This window comes from Porites lutea, chromosome 13 (genome assembly GCF_958299795.1).
Source record: "Porites lutea chromosome 13, jaPorLute2.1, whole genome shotgun sequence".
Taxonomy (NCBI): Eukaryota; Metazoa; Cnidaria; class Anthozoa; order Scleractinia; family Poritidae; genus Porites; species Porites lutea.
The window spans coordinates 17,940,019-17,964,642 of record NC_133213.1 but is presented as its reverse complement, the minus strand read 5'-3'; the positions used below and the strand labels follow the sequence as shown (position 1 = coordinate 17,964,642).

Genomic DNA, 24,624 nt, shown 5'->3' with positions numbered 1-24,624 from the left:
TTAGTGTATTATCTGATGCCAAATAAATGCAAAAAGTCTTAAAGATATGAAGTCTTCTTGTTTGTCTATCTGTACTAGTAGCCTTTAAGATAACGAAAATCGATATTTCTTGCATTATTACATGTGATTCGGGCCCTTATTGTTCGAATTTTATCACATGTATTCGAATCTACAACACTAAGAAAAATAAAATCATGATCACGTGAAATATTGATCAAAAAGCTCCCTTACCTTTAGTTCATAGCCACTCTGTGTCCTACGGTCGGTTTAAACGCCGTTTAGTCGACTTTCTTTCCATCGAATACTGAACACTATAAAAGAAGGGAAGGCTGGAGACCTTCCAACCGACCCTCGCCGCTCGAAGGCCAATAAATTCCAAACAAAGCGACCGATTTCCCTAAAATTGCCACCAGCCAGACCGAAGAGTGTATACCTACCCGTTCGACGAGCGCCAGGTTCTAAATTCGGCTGCATGAGCTCGAGGAGCGCTGCATTTCGCATCGATTCTGGCCAGCTTCGCTTCGCCATGATGCGAAATCTGACTGTTATCCTACGAGATTTGAATCTTGGAGCTTGGCGACCGCGTCAGATCGACAAAACGTCACTCTCGCGGAGGAGGTCGTCACTTTTGCCCTGAGATGAAATGCAGCGCTCCTCGAGCTCATGCAGCCGAATTTAGAACCTGGCGCTCGTCGAACGGGTAGGTATACACTCTTCGGTCTGGCTGGTGGCAATTTTAGGGAAATCGGTCGCTTTGTTTGGAATTTATTGGCCTTCGAGCGGCGAGGGTCGGTTGGAAGGTCTCCAGCCTTCCCTTCTTTTATAGTGTTCAGTATTCGATGGAAAGAAAGTCGACTAATTACGGCGTTTAAACCGACCGTAGGACACAGAGTGGCTATGAACTAAAGGTAAGGGAGCTTTTTGATCAATATTTCGCGTGATCATGATTTTTTTTTTTCTTAGCGTTGTAGATTCGAATACATGTGATAAAATTCGAACAATAAGGGCCCGAATCACATGTAATAATGCAAGAAATATCGATTTTCGTTATCTTAAAGGCTACTAGTACAGATAGACAAACAAGAAGACTTCATATCTTTAAGACTTTTTGCATTTATTTGGCATCAGATAATACACTAATAATTCTAGTATATTCCGACCAAATGACCTCTGAAGCCTGAACCCACAATTAGTGCGCTTGGGCTGCCTGTGGTTTTACTTTGTATTTGAGAGGAATTTACAAAGTTCAAGCCCCCCGGGGGGGGGGGGAGGGGGGCTTATATTTGGAGGGGCGATTTAACGGAGGATTTTTTGTGTTACCGGTTTAGGGGGCTTATATTTGGAGGGGCCTATACACGGAGGGGCTTATTTTCGGAATTTTGCGGTACTTTACTCGCAGCACTTCACTTTCCACTGGAAACTACTAGTTGTTCTTGAAAGCAGGATTTACCGTAAGAGAGTTTGCGTCTAGAGTACGGTATCATTTTCCAGGAATCCAAGAGGGGGGCTTATTAGAGACGGGGGGGCTCATTTGAGAGGGGGGGCTTGTTACTTCGGCGGAGCGCGAAGGATTCTTCTATTTCGGACTATTTTCTTTTATCATATTATTAAAATATAGCCAACATTACTCTGTTAAGGCCAGAGTTTTTATGCCCGCTTAATATATAGAGGTGAGAAAGATAGGAAAACTCTGGTTGGAACGAGACAAAGGTGGTCGCGATCGCTTAATAGAGGTGGCCGCTCAATAGAAATGTATTTACATTCTAAACGTAGTGGCAGTGACAGAGAAGGTAAATACTTTCCTATTGGTATGAACGCACTGAGCCGCTATGGCGTTAATTGACTCTACAGGGTGTCCCAAAAGTTCGTTCCTCTAATTTCATGCGCTATAACTTTTGATCAAAACGTTATTTTTTCATGAAATTTCTAAAATATGTTTCTTACTCTATCGAGTACTTGTGTTCAGAAGTTCAGTTACCGGCATCCCCCTTTGTTTTTTTATCACACTCTGTAGCCGTTGCGGCATTAAGTGAGATAAGCCATGTAGCATGTAGAGCCCTAGGTGATACATTTTGAGCTTTTTTATCACCTAGTATGCAGGAGTCACTTCGACCCCCAAAACAGTATAATGTTTTAGATTGGGCAGCTGAAAAAATATATTTTGGGCATTGATCCAAGAAAAGATGATCGTTCCGTCCCCTTTCCACAATAGGGCCATTTATACCAGGAAAAATAAGACGCGTCTTACATAAGACGCGTCTTACATAAGACGCGTCTTAAATAAGACGCGAACTGTACCATTTATACGAGCATGTCTTATCTAATAACACGCGTCTTAGCTAAGCCGCGTCTCATTTTAGACGAAATATGCCGTTTATACGGAAAGTTCGCGTCTTATGTAAGACGCGTGTTATTTTTCCTCGTATAAATGGCCCTAATAAGGCTTTTGTTCTTCTTTACAAATCTGAGACAAGTTGAACATTGCTTGGCGGACGGCCCTGGCCGGGAGTAAAGTTTTTTTTGCCATCTCAGGGGTCTCCAAACTTTGCTTCACCAACCTGCTCCAGATTTAACTTTGTAACTGTTGTAAGAGCTACCTCGTTGGGTTTCCTGTTTTGTACATGGCCTTCTTTAAAACTATTTTAGCGGTTTTATTCAGGACTTTCGGTCTTCACCCTCGTTTCTTGTCTGTAAAACCTTCATTTCTCTATGACCATCTTACCACCCAACTTTCGGATTTTTCCATTGTTTTAGGAATTTCTTTAACTGAAAAAACAGTAAATAGAAATACCTGCTTCTGCTCGCACGTAGCTGAGTGTTTTTTTCGTTGACAGGGTTTATCTTTCAGGATATTCACACAAAACAAGTTAGGAGTTCCAGCATTTCGGGCTACAAAATGCACAACTTTGGTTTAAATTATGTGCTGATCAAGTCCAACGTACTGTACTGCGTTACAGACTTATAAAGTAGAGGAACGAACTTTTGGGACACCCTGTATTGTTATTAGGTATATAAGGTTTTGACAGTTGTAATGTATTCATCTCAGCTCTCGAACTATCAACTTTTATTTTTATATCTTACTTTATTCATCTATCGATTGATTTTTTACCTTTAACCCCCAGAGGTTGTGCGACCGCATCGGTTGGGGAATACGTTCCCAATTTTTTTCCATTGGGTTTTTGGGTTTTCGTATCAGGCGGCGCACGTGAATAGTTTAGCCTGAGTGAGTTTATTTAGGAATATTTGTATACCATTCTTTAGTTATGATATTGAACTTTGTATGTTACTTATACACGCGTATAGCCTGCTACTGGAGAGGTCTATTTCTGGTCGTTGCTAACACGCGTACTAACTGACTAAATCAATTCAGAAACAAATAAAAAGATATGGACGTCGATAAAGTAGGAAGTAAAAAGCCTTTAGCGAGTAAATCATGTTTCTTGTACAATTAATCGTCTCCTCATTTCTCGATCTAATCTCCAAGCAGGCGAGACGTAATGCCGTGTTCTTGTTCTCCATTCTTAAATTGCTACAATTATTTCGGGGCATTGATTACTCGCCGCTTAATGTAGGATGGCTGCTTAATAGGTGGCCACTTAATGGAGGTTCAACTGTATACAGAGTGGGATGATAACCATGTATGCATAATAAATCAGTGAAAGGGCTGAGACGAAATCCTACATGATGGGTACTATCGCGGAAAAATTCCTCTGCGATCTGAAAGATCATAGACAACACGGGCTAACATACTTTGACAAAAGCTTAACCCTGGAAATTTAGAACCAAATGCATTTCTAAGGTAAAGGAACCTTGGAGTTCTAGTGTAACTTCAGCTAATGCAATGCCTACCTAAGTTATAAATTCCCAAGTAGTCTTGATATTTCGCTTGATTTGTCACGACGGAAGGGTCTGCAAGGAAATTATATTTTGTAAGACAACTAAGTTAAAAGTCAATTGCATTTTCCTTCACAAAATAACAGGACTTGCACAAAACTTACCAAGAAACAATTAACCCTTCTAACAAGCTCGAAAATGTTGAACCTAAGGGATTTTTTCCTCTGGTAATATAGCTTTCACTTTCACTTTGATCAAATTACGTCGACAAAAGTGACTTAAGTGTTTCCGGAAATAGATCCCAAAATGCAGCCAACCAGGAGAATGAAGCATAGGAGGAGTCACATTAAATCTAATATACTGTTATTAATATTTGTCCGAACGTGATAACAAGAGGCTCGCAAACTACAGCTCTTATAACAAATTCTGTAGACTGATGGAATCTTCCAGTGAGGAAGTTGGTCTTAGACTCCCTGTTTTTCTCGTTACACTACCGGATATGCCTCTTGTGTGACCTTAAACAAGGCTCTCATTTCGTGTGTTATTTGAAGTAAAATGGAATTTTTATTGTCGCAGGTGTGCTGTCATATACCCTACCCCTGAGACTTTCTTGAAAACCGGACTGGTAACAAATTTCAGTGGTAGTATTACGAAAGATAGTTTTCCCTCAACTCCTCCCTATTTTCTACATCCGCTATAATTTTATCAAGGTACTACAGATTTCCACTAGGAAATATTTTATAAGACAACGAAGTTTATAAGTGAAAAAGTCAATTCCCATTTTCCTTCGCAAAATAACCGGACTTGTACAAAACTTACCTAAAGCAACAATCAACCCTTCTACCAAGAAAAAGTTGCTTAGCGCAAAATGCCACGTTCGCCTCGCTTGGCTCATAAAGCGTCTGTTATGCAGGCTAGTGACGGGGATGAGTTGTAGCGTTACGCTCTTTAAAGCTTTATGCTGTTTTAAAGTATTGTTTGGTAGCCAGTAGCGCGCGCTTGCTCCACTGTAAGCAGTTTCTCAGAATGATACATGTAACCCCAAATTACTAAATGATTCCACTAGTTGTAATCAAATGTCGCCATCGCGCAAATACACCATTTTCTTTCACTCGGTACGTCTTTAAAAAATTGAATGTCATTTGTATTATAAACGTGAAGGTTTTCATTCAGATAATGAAAAGCCCCATGGGGTCAGGCTTCCTATAGTGACGTATACGGGGAGGACGTCCTCTTCTATCTCGGACTATTTTCCTTTATCATATTTTTAAAATAAACCTAACCTTAGTTTGTTATGGCCACTCAATAGAGGTAAGAAAAATAGGAATTGTCTTATTGGAACGGCACAAAGGTGGCCGCGATCGCTTAATAGAGGTAGCCGCTCGGGTGTTCTCTTTTCTACAATTATTTCGGGACTTTGATTACCCAACAACGGTTTCCTCCTAAATACATCCGAATCGTTTTTTAGGCTATCCAGAGTACTTTAAGATATCTAGAAATGCATTCTAAGGGGCTCTATAAAATTTGTTCCTGTTCATGTCATCCTAGGGAAACTTTTGTCTTTACGAAATTACAAGGGCTTCAGTATTATTGTGCAAAAAAATTCTATTGCAATTTAACTTATTTAATTACGAAAGTGAGAATTTTTATGATTCCTCTCTCCATCACATTTTTGAATCCGAAAATTTTAGGTTTCCTTTTTGTACGAAAAATAGCCTAACCTGGGCAGTGAAATGTAAAGAATTAAACTTCAGAAAATCGTAGGGAAATAATTAGATAAGCTTCGAAAAGTGGTCATGACTGGAAATCAGTCATCTAGAAATTTTTAACTGTCCTCAAGCAATAGAAAATTCAAGGCAGCATCTGCTTCTCCGAACAGATATTTTACAGAAAACATTCGTTGGGTGCCCCTGATTACTGGCCGTTTAATGGAGGATGGCTGCTTAATAATTGGCCACTTAATGGAGGTTCAACTGTATACAGAGTGGAATGATAACCATGTATGCGTAATAAATCAGTGAAAGGGCTGAGAGGAAATCTTACATGATGGGTACTATCGCGGAAAAATTCTTCTGCGATCTGAAAGATCATAGACAACACGGACAAACATACTTTGACAAAAGTTTAATCCTGGAGATTAAGAACCAAATGCATTTCTAAGGTAAAGGAACCTTGGAGTTTTAGTGTAGCTTCAGTTAATGCAATGCCTACCTTAGTTATTCTTGATCGGTTACCTTGATTTGTCACGACGAAAGTGTCTGCAAGGAAATTATATTTTGTGAGACAAAATTAAGTTAAAAGTCAATTGCATTTTCCATCACAAAATTACAGGACTTGCACAAAACTTACCAAGCTACAATCAACCCTTCCACCAAGCTCGACGGAAAAAGTTGAACCTAAGGGATTTTTCCCTTTTGTAATTTAGCTTTCAGTTTCACTTTGATCAAATTACGTCACCGAATTAACTTTGTAAGACTTCGACAAAGAGCTCTTATAACAAATCAGGGGCACCCAACGGCTGTTTTCTGTAAAATATCTGTTCGGAGAAGCAAAAATTGCGTAGAATTTTTTATAACTTGAGGAAGACTAAGAATTTCTAGATGACCGTTCCATTCATGTTTAGTTTGCACTGCTTATCTAATAAATTTCTTATCATTTTCTGAAGTTTAATTTTTTGCATTTCACTCCCCGGATTAAGCTTTTTTTTCACAGAAAATGGAAACCTAAAATTTTCGGATTCAAAAATGCGATTGAAAGAGGAATCAGAAAAATTCTCACCTTCGTAAAACTAATAAAATTGCCTCTAACATTTTCGCGAAAATATAACACTGAAGCCCTGGTAATTCCGAAAAGATTCAAGTTGCCCTAGGATGGATGACCGAACAAATATCAACTAGCGCCGATAAGAATGTATGTCTAAAGATCTTAAAGTACTGCGGATAGCCTAAAAAGTGTTTTCAATGCATTTAGGAGAAAACCGTCGTCGGGTGCTCCTGACAAATTCTGTACATTTAGACTGATGAAATCTTAGTGAGAAAGTTGGTCTAAGACCTCCTGTTTTTCTCCTTACACTACCGGATATGCCTCTTGTGTGACCTTTAACAAGACTCCATTTTGTGTGTGATTTGAAGTAAAGTGGAATATTTATTGTCGCAGATGTGCTGTCATATACCCTACCCTGCCCTGAGACTTTCTTGACAACCGGACTGGTGACAAATTTCAGTGGTAATATTACAAAAGATAGTTTTCCCTGAACTTGATTTTCCTGACTGCTAACTAAGTGTGGTCGTTGGGAATCGATGGCGGATAATATATTGTTTTTGAATATTGAATATGTCCCTTGTAAGTTCGAAGTGTTTATTCGAAGTTTGGCTATTTAATAGGGATGTGACCGACGATAAAATAGCCATGATTGCTATGCGCTGGAGAATTTTCGGGGCATTGATTACTGATGATTACTGGCCGCTTAATGGAGGATGGCCGCTTGAAGGTTCAACTGTACATGTATAGTAGAGGTGGCCGCTCAATCTCCCATTCTTTACTACAATTATTTCGCGGCACTGATTTCTGGCCGCTTATAATTAATGGAGGATAGCTACTTAATAGGTGGCCACTTAATGAAGGTTTAAATTTAATGTATACAGAGTGGGATGATAACCACGTATGCATAATAAATCAGTGAAAGGGCGGAAAGGAAATCCTACATGATCATGAAAAAACCCTCTGCGATCTGAAAGTTCATAGACAACACGGACAAACATACTTTGACAAAAGTTTAACCCTGAAGATTAAGAACCAATTGCATTTCTAAGATAAAGGAACCTTGGAGTTCTAGTGTAGCCTCAGCTCATGCAATGCCTACCTAAGTTATAAATTCCCAAGTAGTCTTGATCGGTTCGCTTGATTTGTCACGACGTAAGGGTCTGCAAGGAAATTATACTTTTGTAAGACAAAATCAAGTTAAAAGTCAATTGCAGTTTCATTCAGAAAATAACAGGACTTGTACAAAACTTACCAAGCCACAATCAACCCTTCTACCAAGCTCGAAAAGGTGAACCTAAGGGATTTTTCTCTTCTGTAATTTAGCTTCCAGTTTCACTTTGATCAAATGACGTCGACAAAAGTGAGTCAGACGTAAGTGCTTCCAGAAATAGCTCCAAAAATGCAGCCAACCAGGGATACGAGAAGTCACATTAAATCCAATATACAAATAATATTTCTTTAAAGAGATAACAAAAGTATCTCAAGCTACATGAGAGCTCTTACAACCAATTCTGTAGACTGACGGAATCTTTCAGTGAGGACGTTAATCTTAGACTTCCTGTTTTTCTCCTTACACTGCCGGATATGCCTCTTGTGTGACCTTTAACAAGACTCGCATTTTGTGTGTGATTTGAAGTAAAATGGAATTTTTATTGTCGCAGATGTGCTGTCATATACTCTACCCCTGAGACTTTCTTGACAACCCGACTTGTGACAAATTTCAGTGGTATTATTACGAAAGATAGTTTTCCCTCAACTCCTCCCAATTTTCTACTGATCCGCTATAATTTTATCAAGGTACTAATAAATTTCCGCATTACATGAGATCGAGGCAGTTCACCAGTTTTAATCCTGTACTAATCCCATGAAATCAAATTACCCTCCCCTCCCTTCCCCCCTTGCTCCCAATCCCTTGCCCCTTTTTTGTTAGCCTTTGAACAGGCTCTCCGTTTGGGGAAAAGGCTGAAAAAAACCTCGTGATTTTTTTCAGATCACACTTTCCCCAAACAGAAAGCCTGTTCATAGGCTACCCTTTTGTCGCCTGCTTCGCAGGCTACACAAATTCTCGCTTTCCGTGCCCATCAGTAAGCAAGAGAGGATCCTCTCTTGTCAGGAAGTAAACAGCTCGGCTCGGGGTTTTTCTTCCCCCGGGGTGGGAACTCATTGATAGTTCTGTTTGATATATCAATATTGATATCTTAAACAATCGGAGGTGAAGGTGTGGGACGGGGATGGGTTTTTCCGTTACACTTAGCAGCTTTATGCTACTTTAAAGTATTGTTTGGTAGCCAGTACCGCGCGCTGGCTTCACTAGGAGAAGTTCCTCAGATAAATGTAACCCCAAATTACTGAAGGATTCCACTAGTTGTAATCAAATGTCGTTATCGCCCAAATTTTTAACGTTCAGCGTAAGGAGGAAACAAAAAAATCTGCAACCTCGTCCCCATGGCTTTTCCCTTAAAAAATGGGTGGGGCGGGAAAAGGCCCTGGCATCGGCTGGTCTGGTGTCCCCTCGTACACCCTAAAATCATGGGTATAATAAATTAGCGCTATGTGAAAAGCTAAAAATATGCGTAATTCCCGGGGTGGGAACTCATTGATGGTTCTGTTTGATCAAAACCGAAGAAGAAGATGTGTGACGCGAACGGGGATGGGTTCTAGCGTTACGCTTTAAAGCTTTATGTTGCTTTAGCCAGTAGCGCGCGCTGGCTCCACTGTAAGCAGTTCCTCAGATACATGTAACCCCAAATTACTGGAGGATTCTACTGGTTGTAATCAAATGTCGTTATCGCCTAAATTGTTAACGTTCAGCGTAAGGAGAAAACAAAAAAATCTGGTTTTGTTGCTGGCTGCAGTGCCAAGAGTCTGTGAAACATCTTACGAGCATCTCCTACAATGCTGGTAAAATCACGGTCCAATGTTTTCTTTCCGTTGAAGAATTTAAGCCCTAACCTCTTCCCCTCTAGGATGTCGTTGTTCTCTCAGAGATTTGAAGTTTTCTGTGATCTGGCGACAATATAGTTCCTAGTCTGTTAACGGCCACCTCCCTACAACGGACTCAAGGAGGAGGTCCCCGCTTTAACCTCGTTCCCAGGGTGTCTCCCTGGGAAAATGGGAGGGGCGGGGAATGCTTTGCTTCAGTACATTTATTTGAATCTCTATATAGGTAGTCACTTCTCTAAAAAAAGACACAAAGAGGGTCTGGATGGGGTTAACTGAGAACTGACTGGAATGGCCAAAATTTTAACTGATAACTAACAAGCCGCCGAAAATTTAACTGACTACTGACATTTACCTTGAGTTTTACTGACAACTGACAAAGGACCTGATTGTTCTCTTTTTTCTACAAAAGCCATTTTTAAGGCCTCAAATAGCATTGTTCCACTCTTTTTATCAGACAAAGTGATCAAATGTGCGTTTTTAGGGGTAATCTTAGCAGCAAGACGCTTACGTTTCCTATTTCGTTAATGATTTTTCTTTAAAACCCATGTGTGTCATGTACCATCTGTTGTAAATGACCTATCATCTCAAATTTACGCTCCTCTGAATCTGACTCGTCCCCAGTCGTCTCTCATTATTAGTATTCGGCGTGGAAGACTAGAACGGGCTCTTTAACAAGCGCTTCCCTAGTAAATAATTAATGAGTAGAGACAACTTAGAGACGACTGGGGACGAGTCAGCCTCTGAATGGCTGCGTTACAAAGGCAATTGCAAGTTTTTACTGAGATGATTCAGAGACGGTTTTTCGTGGTCTTCTTACGATCTACATCCAAATATTATACCTACCAACTTTTTCAAAGTCAAATGCGTGAGATTTTCACCTTGTCATGACCGAGATTTTTGGAAACGTCCGGGGACTTCCGAATATTTCCGACGAATTTCCGAAGACTTTCGATCGTTGCCGAAAATTAAATGTCCGCTGACTGTTCCCGAAGACGTTTGCGCACTTTCGAAGCTACATAAGACGACACTTTTAGCTTGCCTCGATATGATTTCGTTTGAACAGAAAATAGGACTCAAAGTCGTCATGTGTTAAGAACCATCTGTCCGGAGTTGTGAACCAGGCGTGAGAAATTGTCCTTGATGCCTGGAATCGATGTCTTGCTTTAGTCCAAAGGCGTAAACAAGTTGAATTAAGAGTCGGAATATCTTCGGAATATCGTTATGGTACGTATAAACGTCGAGCTTTCTTTTCAGAGGAGGCCACGGAGCGGGGGGGGGGGGGGGCACGCAATTAACTACTTTGTGGTAGATGAACGCGGTTATCAGTAACACTTCCAGTTTTGTTATTTTCACTTCCGGTTATTTTTTTCCTGGATAGGTAGGGGAGAGGGTCAGATGTTTTTGTTTAACCCATTCCAGGAAGTGGGAGGGCCACGACTTTTTTCGCCAAAAAAATTCTAAAATACCCCGGCCCACCCCACCCAATAAAAAACTTACCTTCCCTAAACGTCGAGGTTTCTTTTCAGAGAAAGCCACCGGGGGAGGGGGCGGGGGAAGGCACTTGCAAGTTTCTATAATGGCCTGTACGGGAAGACTCCTCCCGAAAGGGGAAATTTTTTCAGGCTTCAGGTATATCTGAAAGAGAAGGGATTTCACTAGTTGAAGTATATGAAAGGGTAGAAAAATCTGTCTATATTTTCGATCTGTAAAATAGCCCAAACAACTGCTAACATATGCACTTTATGGCTGTGAAAAATTCCAGAACACGTTCTGGTTTTCTTATTTATTTACATTTTGAAGACAGTGTATTTACAGCAGTTATTTTCCCTTTGTTCGGTTTTCTCAGTTCTTTTTAGGGGAATATGTTACATAATCCCACACGGTATTATTCATTGTCTGAAAAGTTGGTGGCGGCTTTGATTGTAACAAAGGCGGGGTGTGGGGCTGAAACAATTGGTAGCTGATAACAATAACAGAACAATGGACTATATTTTTTCATTCTCTCATATTTCCCGGCACAACATGCTTAACCATCCTACTAAAACTACACAAGTCAGAATTTTTCGATTTAGTGTACTTACCACATTTTCTTGGACTTCACTAAATCTTCGGCGGCTGTTGTCATAGCACAAACTAGATATTCGCATGACTTACCGCGTCACTTTTAAACGAATTTGACATTACACCTCCAACGTTTGCCTGCGAACATCCTTGTTTGACTCGTTGGACAACTGACACAAAACTCTGTCGCGATATGGGAGGTGCGAAAGAGTTTCCAAAACTACTCTGCCTTAACGTTAAGAAAAGTTTTCCTCTGAGTTACTCATCTCTTTCTGGTAAAACGACTGTTTGACCACTCCACACGAATTGACAAATTTCCATATTTTAGAATTCAACCTCCAACAATGCGACTGTCTTGGGAATAACCATTTCTAAAGAATTAATTAAGGTAATTCCTTTGAAAATTATGTACTGTTCAGATTTTTCATGTCCTCACCCCCTCCCCCGAGCCCCGCCCTTTCAAGACTTTCCACAACTCGGGCTTAAAAGGAAAACAAAGGTGGCAGCCCCCCTGACTGTCTTGGGTGATGTTACACGGGACGATTCGCAACGACAATTTTTAGCGCAACACAGCGTTGCAACTGTTGGAACAATGTTGTAACTATTCGAAACAACGTCGCAACAATGCTGCAACGCTGTGTTGCGCTAAAATCGTCTGGTGTAACATCACCTTTAGAAAACCAAAACTGTATATCAGTTGCCGACACGAAGAATTAGGTTGTGAAGGGAGGGGTGACTGGGAGGACCACACAGTAAGAACTAAGTTGTGAAGGGAGGGGTGACTGAGAGGGCCACACAGTAAGAACTAAGTTGTGAAGGGAGGGGTGACTGGGAGGGCCACACAGTAAGAACTAAGTTGTGAAGGGAGGGGTGACTGGGAGGGCCACACAGTAAAAAATTACCAGAGATCGAGACACTGGGGAGCTAATTAAGCTCTACTGACAGCTAAATAAGAAAGCTAACTAGCCGAGCTAACTAAACGTTTCTAACTAAGCGTTTCTTTACTAAAATCCAAGATCAGATCAAAAGTCCGGATCATTGGGATTTTTCGTTAGGAAAAGAAACGTTGTATCCAAATGTGAAAACATGTTTTTCACTTAAACACCAGTGTGGAGACAGGTTTTTCCCTTCACAAAAGACTCAGAGAGGGGGTCCCCGCTTTAACCTTGTTCCCAGGGCGTTTCCCTGAGAAAATGGCAGGGGTGGGGACTGCTTTACTTCAGTACCTTTACCTTTATTTGACTCTCTCTGTGTGTAGTCACTTCGATTGGGAGATTGCTGGGAAAAATTTATGTGTTCCTCACTCCCAGCAAGACTGATGGGAGAGTTCCAAGCCAGCAAGGTGTACCTAGAACTTGGAACCTGACTTACTGGGAAGTTTCCCAGCAGGGGTATCTCCAGCCACTTCTGGCCGGTTTGGGTGAGGCCACAAGACAAAATTCAGACCTTCAGTGGGGGGTAGAGGGGGGCATAGAAACATGGGTGTGGCCAAAAGGCGAATTTATCCCTTCAGGGGGTGGGGAAGTTTCTGGCAAAAAAAACTCATGCCAGATATTCTACACATCAAATCCCAACAGACACCCACAGTTATATTTTTCCAAGCAACACTTTCCATCTTTGGACATATCACTTCTTCCAAACTCTCATCCAGCAAAAATTGACCTGAAGAACATATATTTTTTTAGAAACAGATCTATTGGGTGCCCCTGATGCATGTGATGGCTGTAAAAAATTCTGGAGCACGTGCTGGTTTTCTTATTTATTCATATTTTAAAGACGGTGTATTTATAGCAATTATTTTCCCTTTTCTCGGTTATTTTTGTTCTTTTTAAGGGAATCATTTGTTAAATAATCCCTCACAGTATTATTCACTGTCTGAAACGTTGGTGGCGGCTTTGATTGTAATAGGGGCGGGGTGCGGGAGTTGAAACAATCAGAGCTGATAACAATAACAGAACAATGCGGCAATATATTTTTCCATTCCCCTGCTCATGTTCCTCTGAACATGTTTAACCATCCCACTAAAACTACACAAGTCAAAATGTTTCGATTTAATGTACTTACCACATTTTCTTGGACTTCACTTTCTTCGTCGGCTGTTGTCGTAGCGCAAACTAGATATTCGCATCACCGGCCGCGTCACTTTTAAACGAATTTGACATTACATCTCCAATTTTTACCCGCGAACGTCCTTGTTTGCAACGTGACTCGTTGGACGACGGACACAAAACTCTGTCAAAGTGGGAGGTACGAAAGAGTTTCCAAAACTACTCTGCCTTAACGTTAAGAATAGTATCCCTTTGAGTTACTCATCTCTCTCTGGGAAAACGACTGTTTGACCACTCCACACGAATGGACCAATTTCCATATTTTAGAATTCAACCTCAAACAATTCGAGTCTCTTGGGAATAAGTATTTCTATTTCTAAATGCTTATTCCCAAGAGAATTCCCTTGAAAATGATGTACTATCTTCACCCCCTCCCCCGATCCCCGCTCTTTCAAGACTTCTACAACTGGGGCTTAAAAGGAACAAATTGGTAGCAACGCCCCTGATTGCCTTAGAAAACCAACACTGTATATCGGTTGCCGACACGATCGACGAACTAAGTTGTGAAGGGAGGGGTGACTGAGAGGTCCACAAAGTAAAAAACTTACCAGACATCAACGACATTTTGAGGAACTGACAGCTAAATAAGAAAGCTAACTAGCCGAGCTAGCTAAACTGGAGAAACTCAGAGTGCGTTTCTTTATTAAAATCTAAGGTCAGATAAAAAATCTGGATCATTAGAATTTTTCGTTGGGAAAAGAAACGAAGTATCCAAATGTGAAAACAGGTTTTTCAACAGGTTTTTGCCTTCACAAAAGGATAAACGGACGACGGTGAAAACCCTACAATGCTCTCTGGGAAAGTCCTTTTCCTGGGGACACTCGCGGGATGCGAGAAGGCACGGAATCCCTTTCGCCTGTTGAATACCCTTGAGACAACAATTGTACACAGAACTTGGCTCCAATGTAGAGATTTAATCCAAGACGTAACCAGGACGTAACCGAAGAAATTCACACAAAGCACTTGTATTTAAACCTAAGCTAATGATGCGATACAGATTACATCATAACTCAACGAGTCAAAATACCCGAATACAAAATCATTTCTGAAAGACTACTGGTGGAGATGGAAGCTTGTAGTGAAACGTTAATTACTTCCAAAAGTTACACAAGTGGATAACGGTTCCTCACAGGTTGATTACAGCTTGGAGGCTGCTACAATCATGACTTGACAAATACGTTTACGCTCAATAAATATCAACAGGTTGTTTATGGTTTGGAGAAGCTAAGACTAAAGAATAAAGAATTTCTACATTGGCTTTTCATATTTTTATCAGCGAAAACAAAATAACTTCATAACAATAAATCCTCTTTTCACATTCCTCCACCTTAAGTTTCAGCTGTCCTCAGCTGAGTGGAGAGAAAAAAAATGAAGTTAAAACGATAATTATCGTAAAGAGAAAAAACAAAAGCGCAGCGAATAAAACTGGAACCTTGTATTTTGCGTTTAGTTTTGAATTTTTTTTTAATATTTGTTTTTCTGGTTTTTGAAATTTTGTATTTGATTTTGTGCCTGAACCGCGGCATAAACCGAACTAGCCGGAATATAGTGGCCTCGGGGTCCAATTAACAAAGCAATAAAATAAACAAATAAAATAGAGTACGCTAACTGGAATTTGTAGCGTTTGAGCAAAGGACACTTCGTAAGGTCAATTCATGTGCATTCCTTTTTTTTTTTTTTTGCAAACTTGCGTAGAGCCATCCGTTCACACGGTGTCACAACAGGGCTAAAGACGCCGTGAGATAGCACAGTTAAGACCAGATGTTGCTTTGAATGCGTATGACTAATTTAGTATAGAACCTTACCCTGTGGCTGGGGTTGTTTCAATTGCCCAACAAAGTCTCCCAGGTTCTTACACTGTCCTAAGAAACCAAATCGTTTGTCTCCGAGTTCCTCGCTGTGTATCGATTGCCGACACCAAAAGACCTAAGTTGTGAAGGAGAGGGGTGACTGATTTGGCCAAACAGTAAAAAATTACCAGAGGTCGAGATCTCCTGGGGAGCTAAGCTCCACAGGTAAATAGCAAAGCTAACCAGCCGAGTTGAAAAACTGCAGAAACTGAATTAAGCAGTCGTATTTATACGCAGTTAAACTAATGAATAGTGCGACAGGAAAAAGGGGTACAGTAAACGGCAAAGTTACGACCAACTTGCAGATAAAAGGTGCCAACAATAGAAATAAGAATACTTGATATTGAAACAAACCACACGCGAACAAACCTATGAAATAGCAGTACTACGCATGACTAAAAGCGAGTAAATGTAAAACTACAAAATTAGTGATTTAACCCAGTGATTGAATAAGCAATTTGACTACAAAATTAGAATTGAGACCTTTGTAGACAGTAAGAGTAAACTGATCAGCCAAAAGAATAAAAACTACAACTGTGTAACTATAATAAAAGCATCAAAAACTATATCATATTGTCAATAGACACGTCTAAAATGACTCTGTAAAATATGGTATAATAATAAAAATAAGAATTGACTACTGATTCCTGATGTCCTTCTCAGGTGACTACTGAACAAGTTACTACCGCACAAGGTGTGCACACGACTAGTCTTCTGATTCAATCTACGAAAAGTACACTTGATTTTCTCTTCGGGATAAGGAGTTCCTACGCGATAAACGCTCCACTTTGTATTTGTTAAACAAAAAACTGAACTGAGTTCAACTTCAGATAGGAACCGCTTCACTGCATTCGCTTCGTATCTATACAACAAAAACAGCAAAAAAAAATCGTTAGCAAGCTAGTAAAAGGAAAGGATAGTGATTTAAGCCGGCGAGGTACAATATTCTAAATCTGTTAGAGAAAAGGATAATATTTAAACTGATAACTTCATTCCACAAAAAGCCTTATTGTAGATTATTGATTCTTTCATACCGTAAATCCTCTATGAAGCCCCCCTATCCAATAAGCCCCTCCCCCCCAAATTCAGGGAAGAAAATTATTTCCTTTTAAGCCCCCCTCCCCTTATTCTTAACTAACAGACGTATGGTAGATGTAATATATTAATCACGATTGTAACACCTCACGTGGACTGATCCCGTATGGTTTATTCACGTCCTGGAAGTTCAAATTTGTTTTTGATCTTCGGCTGCGCGACCTCCAACTTCATATGCTTCAGTTTTTCTACTTTAGCTTCGGTCTCTATTCGGAATAGAGAATCGATAGTCATACCACAATCTTCGATTAATTAAATAACCCCCTCTCTATTAACCTCCCCTTAAACATGCTTCAAAGAAATAAGTTCTGGGGGGGCTTATTAGAGGATTTCTGGTAGGTTCCTACCTTTCAGTCGGTGAGTATGACCTCTGTTACATCTCATAACCGACCACTCATCAAAAATACCAAAATCATTTTTCCACCCAAAGCACCATACCTGGAACCACTCCTAAGCGATCACCGTTCGTAAGTGACCGGCAAATATTGGCATTTTAGGTGGTCCCTTACGGCAGGTTCTACTGTAATGTTACAATGGAACGAACTCAAACAGGGCCCTCGACACTTTGTAATGTGCAGAAATGTTCTTGTGTTTGACTGACTAAAAAATACTTTTGTACTAAAGACAGAGTCCTTTTTAACCGCTGACATGACCTGTGATTGGCAGCTTGATGTTAAGTGGCACCGGTTGAGTTAGTTGCCCTATAAAATATTTGTTTAAGGACGTAATATGATCCCAGGTTTAAATACATCCCCAAGTACCTTTCTATTTATTTGATGCCCTCAAACTCGAGCGTCACGTCGTCACCAATGAGAACAAACGGTGCCCAGTACTTCACTGCACTAAAGCGGTCAGATTCTCTCATGGATTTCATGGCCTCATTCAGAGCCTCACTGGCACTTTTTCCATTGACTAGTTGTCGGTAGAAAAATTCCATGAACTCCATCGTAGCCTCGTCGTCAATCGCCCATAGGGAGACCAGAACAGAACGAGCACCAGCACCCAAAAATGCCCGTGCAATACCGACCACGCCCTCAGATTTGACCTCGCCGCAAGCACTATGACAGCAACTGAGTACAACAAGTCTTGCCCTAATCTGCGCCTTTAAAACATCCTTCATAGTTAAGAGATAGTCCTCCCTGGCTGTATCCACGGATGAAGGCTTTGTGTTTGGGGCCAAGGCAATTTCTCCTGTTTCCATTTCACCGTGAGCAGCAATATGCACCAAAGCAACAGAGGAGATACGTTTCAAAACTTCATCTTTTGTTGCCTGCTTTCCAACGAGAGGTTCCGTTTGAAGTATTTCCCCAATCATCTGCACTTCTTTTTCAGCCCACTCTAACTGCTCTAGCGTCGTTACCTCCTGTACCCACGGATCGCCGACGAGAAGAACGCCAGTCTTACTGTGCCAATCTGCTGGACAATTTTGGATCAATTGCAGATTAGAAAGCGAGGGGAGCAGACGAATTCTAAACGTTTCGCAGAGGTACTTTGATTTCAAGTCCATAAAAGCAGCATAAGGCGCCAAACACAGTGGTCCTTGTGGAACAATCACAACTTCATCGCCGTCGAGTAAGTCTCTTATAGGGTCTATAACAACATTATACCATGTTTGTAATGACTTTCTCTCAAAACATGAGGAATAAGACCTTGGCTTACTAAATCTTTCTTCCGCTAACTTTTTATCGCTTTGGTTCCTTAATGAGCGATCCTCACAGTTAACATTAGCTTTCACTCCTATTTCTTGCCGTGTAGTCTCCAGTAGAGACTGAAAATAGGTTGTAATGGAGATATTGATGTCGCTTTCTCTGGTTTTGATTTCTTTTCCTTTCTCGTTCACCCAGAGAACTATTCCTTTTTTGTTGATCCCTATGAAAGCTGTATTTGATGGTAGGTAACTTAGAATGTCAGGTGTTGTTGCAGACAGTGTTCCTAGTTCTGAACGTGACCCTTTTAAACCATACTTGAACTCCAGAAGATCATTTAACGCTTGTGCACGTCCATGATCGGCAGTTAAAAGTGCTTCGACGACTTTACCTTGCAGAACTTGCAGCACCCATAGCATCAGATTAACATTATCATACGTACTCCCAAGGCCAATTTTCCATTCATCATTAGTTATGAGACTTCCTCTGATGTAGTCGAAGGCTATAACACTGTTTTTATAATAGTGAATGGCTTTCTGCAAATCTCCCTGACTTTTATAGGCGTTGCCCAGATTACAATACGCTGTTGCTTCTCCTGCCTTGTCTCCTACTTCTTTCGAATATTTGAGGTCTCGTTCATGGTACACTATGGCTTTCTGGAAATCTCCAAGATAGTGATAGGCGTTGCCAAGATTACCACACGCTTTTCCTTCTCCTGCCCTGTCACCTACTTCTTTGGCAATTTTGAGGTCTCGTTCATGGTACTCTACGGCTTTCTGAAAATCTCCAAGACTGTTATAGGCGTTGCCGAGATTACCGTACGCTTTTCCTTCTCCTGTCCTGTCTCCTACTTCTTTGGCAATTTTGAGGTGTCGTTCATGGTACTCTTTGGCTTTCTGGAAATCTCCAAGCCTGTAATAGGCGTTGCCGAGATTACCGTACGCTTTTCCTTCGCCTGACCTGTCTCCCACTTCCTTCGAAATTTTGAGGTGTCGTTCATGGTACTCTATGGATTCCTGAAAATCTCCAAGGCTGTGATAGTTGATTCCAAGATTATTGAACGCTCTTCCTTCTCCTACCCTGTCTCCCAGTTCTTTCGAAATTCTGAGGTCTCGTTCATGGTACTCTATGGCTTTCTGGAAATATCCAAGATTGTAATAGGCGTTGCCAAGATTACAGTACGCTTTTCCTTCTCCTGCCCTGTTTCCTACTTCTTTTGAACATTTGAGGTGTCGTTCTTGGTACTCTATGGCTTTCTGAAAATCTCCAAGCCTGTAATAGGCGTTGCCAAGATTACAGTACGCTTTTCCTTCTTCTGCCTTATCTCCCACTTCTTTCGAATTTTTGAGATGTCGTTCATGGTATTCTATGTCTTTCTGGAAATCTCCAAGACTTTCGTGGCCGATAATACCATTCGCCTTTGCTTCCATTCTTTTCTTTTCTGCTTCTTTGCCATGTTTGTTGGCATTGTGTAAACTACAGTAGACCTCTACTTGTTCTTTCTCCGCCATTTTAATGGTAAGTTGTAGTACATATCATTTTTTTTCCAGAGGATATTTGTTGTTGAAGATATTTGTTGTTGACAGCATAATATCTCTCAGCATTCTGTCTGTTGCTGGCTTGGCCATTTTCAGCTTTCCTGAAAAAGGTATAAATATTCTTTGGTTTTATTCTATTGTCGAGGCAATTTTCCCTTCTTTGCATTACAATCAAATCTCGTTAATACGGACACTGAAGGGCCGATAGAAAGTGTCCGTATTAAGCGGGTTATGTCGTTAAAATAAAAAAAAAACCTTTAATTCCAACAAAATGCTAAGGAAATAAAAGAAGACATCAGCATCTTCAAACCTTCACAAACTCGTCATTGCGCGGACTTAATTCACGGAAACACTCTAAAAACGCTCATCCATATATTAATTTTGAATCAAAACCATGCTCTGCCTTGGTGCCAAAAGTAGTCGAAAACTTGACGTCTACAGACCAAAGCAACTCCCAGCAACTCCAGCCTTATGGATATGAATTGGGCGACGGGATATTATACAAGATATACAACTTACTCGGAATGAGTGAAGGATTACATGGATTGTAAACCTAAATCAAACATGTTATAAACAAGAACATGGCGGCAACTAGCATGAACCCTAAGTAAAATGGAAACAACCGCTGATCATAAATACTGATAACTCTTTATTACGGCACTGCTGTAGTAACATGGCTCCTCAACTGCATGTCATGCAGTTAAGACAAAACAGTAGACCTACATGAGTCCCTAAGGCTAAACGTTCAAGAAACTATCAGTTCTAATGTTAAATGGGTCAAACAAAATCAAGTGTTCACTGCAATGTTCATTGACAATAATATCCTCGTGAAAGGCATCCTCCTGGAACACTTCATCGGCAGTCAACAATAGAACGAGCTTGTGTATAGGTCTGCCTAAATAATATATAGATTTAGCCAGGGCTAAAAGCGAAGCTCTGATTAATAATACGTGTAAACAAAAAAAATTAAATAGTGTAATGCTAAACGGGGAAGACAATGAAAATGGCTTCAAGACTAATAGATCTAATTAGCCAAAAGACAAATTGCACGTGCAGCACACTTTTTCTTCCAATTGGCAAAAAACAAATTTGCACGTGCAGTACGCTTTTTTGTCTTTCCCTTGCCGTTGTTTTGCACGACTACAACGCTGTTTTGTACGACCAAAACGTCAAACTTCCTAGTTACACATTATTTTTATGGAGGAATTGTCGTTTGTGCTTACCTAATATTTTGTTTCCTGTGTTCATGTTCGCTTTTATATTTCACTGCCGCTAATTTTCACCTTGCTGGCCGCTAGCATTTCTCATTTTCTCACCGCCGTTTTGAATTTTCGTGTTTTTCTTCCTACGAAATTCGTCTCCTTTGTTTTCAATAACTCGCTTAAGCTCTTTCTCTTTTATCCAAGTTACTGAAAGACAGTTGTGAGAGCATCGCACCTGTGATTTCTAGATTGGTGAACAATTCATTTAAGATGGCTGCTTTTCCTAAAGCATGGAAAATTGCTGAGGTGATACCCGTACCCAAAGAAGGAAACTCAGAGGAACCAGCCAACAACAGGCCCATTTCATTGTTACCCATCCTATCGAAAGTAAGTGAGAGACTGGCACACAAGCAGTTTGTGGAATTTTTGACAACGCATGACAAACTGTCGACTTATCAATTTGGCAACAGAAAAATGCATTCGACAGAAACTGCCCTCATAAATGTTACAGACAACATTTTAAAAGCAATCGATGAAAAATCTGCCTCGTTACTAGTACTGATTGATATGTCAAAAGCTTTTGACAGCCTTAATCATAATCTATTGTTAGGAAAATTACGAAACCTGGGTCTCAAAGCTTCCGTAATTTCCTGGTTTAGTAGCTACCTATCAAGTAGATACCAAAGAGTACGATACGAAGATTCAGTCTCAAAATTGTTACCCGTAAAAAATGGAGTACCTCAGGGTTCGATCTTGGGCCCTATGCTTTTTACTATTTACATTAATGATTTAATCAGTGTTATTACCCATAACCAACCCGCTGCATATGTTGCTGACAGCCAATTGCACTTTAAATTTTCTGTATCAGACTCATCAAGTGCTATTGCAACCGTAAACCAAGATCTTAGGGACATCAGTAAATGGTGTGCAAAGAATTCTCTACTCATAAACCCAGAGAAGACAAAATTAGTGGTTGTTGGCTCAGCACAACTTATTAAGAGGCTACCTCATATCTCCTTATCCCTGTTGGACAAAACTATTTCACCAGTGTCAGTTGCCAAGGATCTCGGGGTATACATTGATCAATATCTCACCTACGATGTACATGTTACTAACAGTCTCTAGCTGCATGAGCCAGTTGGTACAGATAGGTAGAATTAAACATCTTTTGGATAGGAAAACCCTTTTATTACTTATAAATAGCTTTGTTTTCAGTAAACTTTAGTATTGTTTCTCAGTATGGGGGAACACATCTAACCGTAACCTACACAAACTGCAGTTGGTACAAAATTTTGCTGCCAGAGTTGTATTAGGTTTAAAGAAGTTTGACCATATCTCCCAGGGACGGAGATCTCTTAAATGGTTCGATGTTACGGAGAAGGTTCTATTTAATGACTTAGTTTTAGTATTCAAATGTGTAAATGGCTTAGCTCCAGATTATTTAGGTTAATATTTTATTAAACGTTCAGCAGTTCACAACAAGAACACAAGGGGATGTAACAATTTTGTGGTCCCCCGATGTAGACTATCAATGGCACAAAGGGCATTTTATTTTCGGGGTCCAAAGGAATGGAATGGGCTACCTGACAATATTAAGAACACTAAAGATATTGATAGTTTTAAGCGGAGACTTTTTAATAAGATATTTCATACGAAATAATTTTGAATATAGTTTGAATAATTTTGAATGTATTTTGAATTTAATTGAACTACTGTAAATAAGTTTTCTTTTCTTTTTTTAATTACCAGTATTATGTAATAATTAACATTGTGACTGAAAAGCCCTGTTGAAGGGAGTCTCAATAAAGTATGTATGTATGTGATGAGAACACTTGGTGAGAACACTTATTTCCTCAGCTCTATGTTTGTTAATCTCGAGCAGAAGATTTTCACCAAATCGCCGCTTAGTTTACTTGCCCGGAAAAATAAAGTTTAAGCGACGCACTCCTCCCGGTCTGATCATTGCAACTTTTCACCAACGCTTCTCTTTTATCTCTTTGGTGAATAGGAGCTAAAACCAGAGTCATAATCTAGCATTGGGAAACTATTAAGTGAAAGAACTTTAGGAATCTCGCTCATTTTTGCTGTAAAAACCTTTGAAACTCGCGAGTGGGGTAAAACATTGGATACAAAGAACCCACTGAGAAGTCAACACAATAGACCCAAGGAAAATAATTGCTAAAAAACAAAGAAAATCTTCACAGGTTTTTACACCGAGGTAAACCCGGAATCTCATTGTTTTTTCGCACCAACAGTTGTGATGGGGTGGGGGTGGGGAGGGGGGTGTGGGGTAGAGATCTTAGCCTCTAGCACTGCTCGGTACCGCCACAAAGCTACCTGGGTGTAAGAACCTGGCGAGTTTTCATTGTTTTTTTTACCTATTAATTTTCCAAGATCTGTCATATTGACTTGTTTGAGTGTCTTTCTCGGACGTTACTCGCGATAGTGTCGTGAAGATTACAAATTTTTCTTCAATACACCGAGGATGAGCCATTTAGGAAAAGATTTCTGTGTGCAGCTCAATGTCGATCCATTCCTTTGTTATGCATGCAGTAGACTGTCCAAAGTCCCCTTATTTTCCCGTAAGATCGTCGAGAAGAATTAGCGTCACGGGTGGCCATTTTGGATGAGTGTCAAGTCTACTTTGGGGGGGGGGGGGGGAGGGGGGCGGTGGATGGTTTAGAAGATGGCCGCCCGCAACGGCAAGTAGTCGTCGTAAAGTGGTGACACCAATGAAAACGTCGCTGAACAGTAAGAAATAAGCGTTGACAGGCCAAACACGACTCATAAGCTCGTGATAATGTGAGACGTGACCTTGAGAGTCTGCTTGAACAGTGGTTCTCTTTCTTTTTTCTCTCGCGCGAAGGTTACTAGCACTACAAAGTGCAAGACGTGTAGCATTCTAAACTTTGACTGAGTAAATCTTGTTTTTGCCGCACTAAGTCTTATATTTACAGGTCATAAAGCAGGTTTGTGACATGCATACTGAGTAATCATTTCCTGTGGTTTATGCTTCTGTACTAGGTGTCCCTGACAGGATTTGATTTCAGATGCAGTTGTTAAGTGTTTTATATCCTTTGACCTCTGTTTATTACGGCTGAATAAAGATTTTAGTTTTTTTGGTTTTCTCCGAAATGACCGTATCTGAATGAATACATGCATGCATACAAGTTTCTTTGTCCGTGAATGTGATTATTTCCTGCCATGTCAGTATGACTCTGGGCCCAGCTCTGTAGTATAGTGTGGTTTGCAGGATTTTGAATTTCCACGGATAGTGCGATCTTCAGATTTGAGTTGTACACTGTAGCTTAAAAACTAAAGCTACACCAAGTTTGAAGAAATATGCCGTGCGTCAGTCAAGATAATTCTCTTAGCGTTCACACAGTCCATTCAGTGTTTCTTAACATAAGTGAGTCTTTGAACTAGAGCGCGATGTCTGTTCGTCCCAACGCAGCCCAAAAGTTCCAAAGAAATAAACAGGCTGGTGGAGGGGCTTACATCCCGGCTACTATTCACGTTGAAGGTCCACGCGAGCACAAAAAGGCTGTGCTCGACAGAGTCCGCACGTCCTTAGCGGAGTGCGA

General features: G+C 40.4%; 2 protein-coding genes across 3 annotated transcripts in view; both read right to left on the bottom strand.

The window, feature by feature from the left end:
* Positions 1-24,624, bottom strand: part of LOC140923194 (uncharacterized) — a 162,755-nt gene that overhangs the window by 134,222 nt on the left and 3,909 nt on the right. The window lies entirely within an intron of this gene.
* LOC140922488 (uncharacterized) lies at positions 14,659-19,811 on the bottom strand. The gene is made up of 3 exons (XM_073372467.1): positions 19,598-19,811; positions 17,416-18,946; positions 14,659-16,421 (listed from the first exon to the last, which is right to left on the bottom strand). Exons 1-2 carry the CDS (start codon positions 19,809-19,811, stop codon positions 17,424-17,426), a joined length of 1,737 nt encoding a protein of 578 aa, XP_073228568.1. The 3' UTR covers positions 14,659-16,421; positions 17,416-17,423.

Coding starts and splice junctions, on each gene's coding strand:
- LOC140922488 (XM_073372467.1), bottom strand. CDS start 19,811: ATGGCGGAGAAAGAACAAGTAGAGGTCTACTGTAGTTTACACAATGCC. Junction 18,947..19,597: donor AGAAGAAGGAAAAGCGTACT/GTAATCTTGGCA, acceptor AGAAAGCCATAG/TGTACCATGAACGAGACCTC.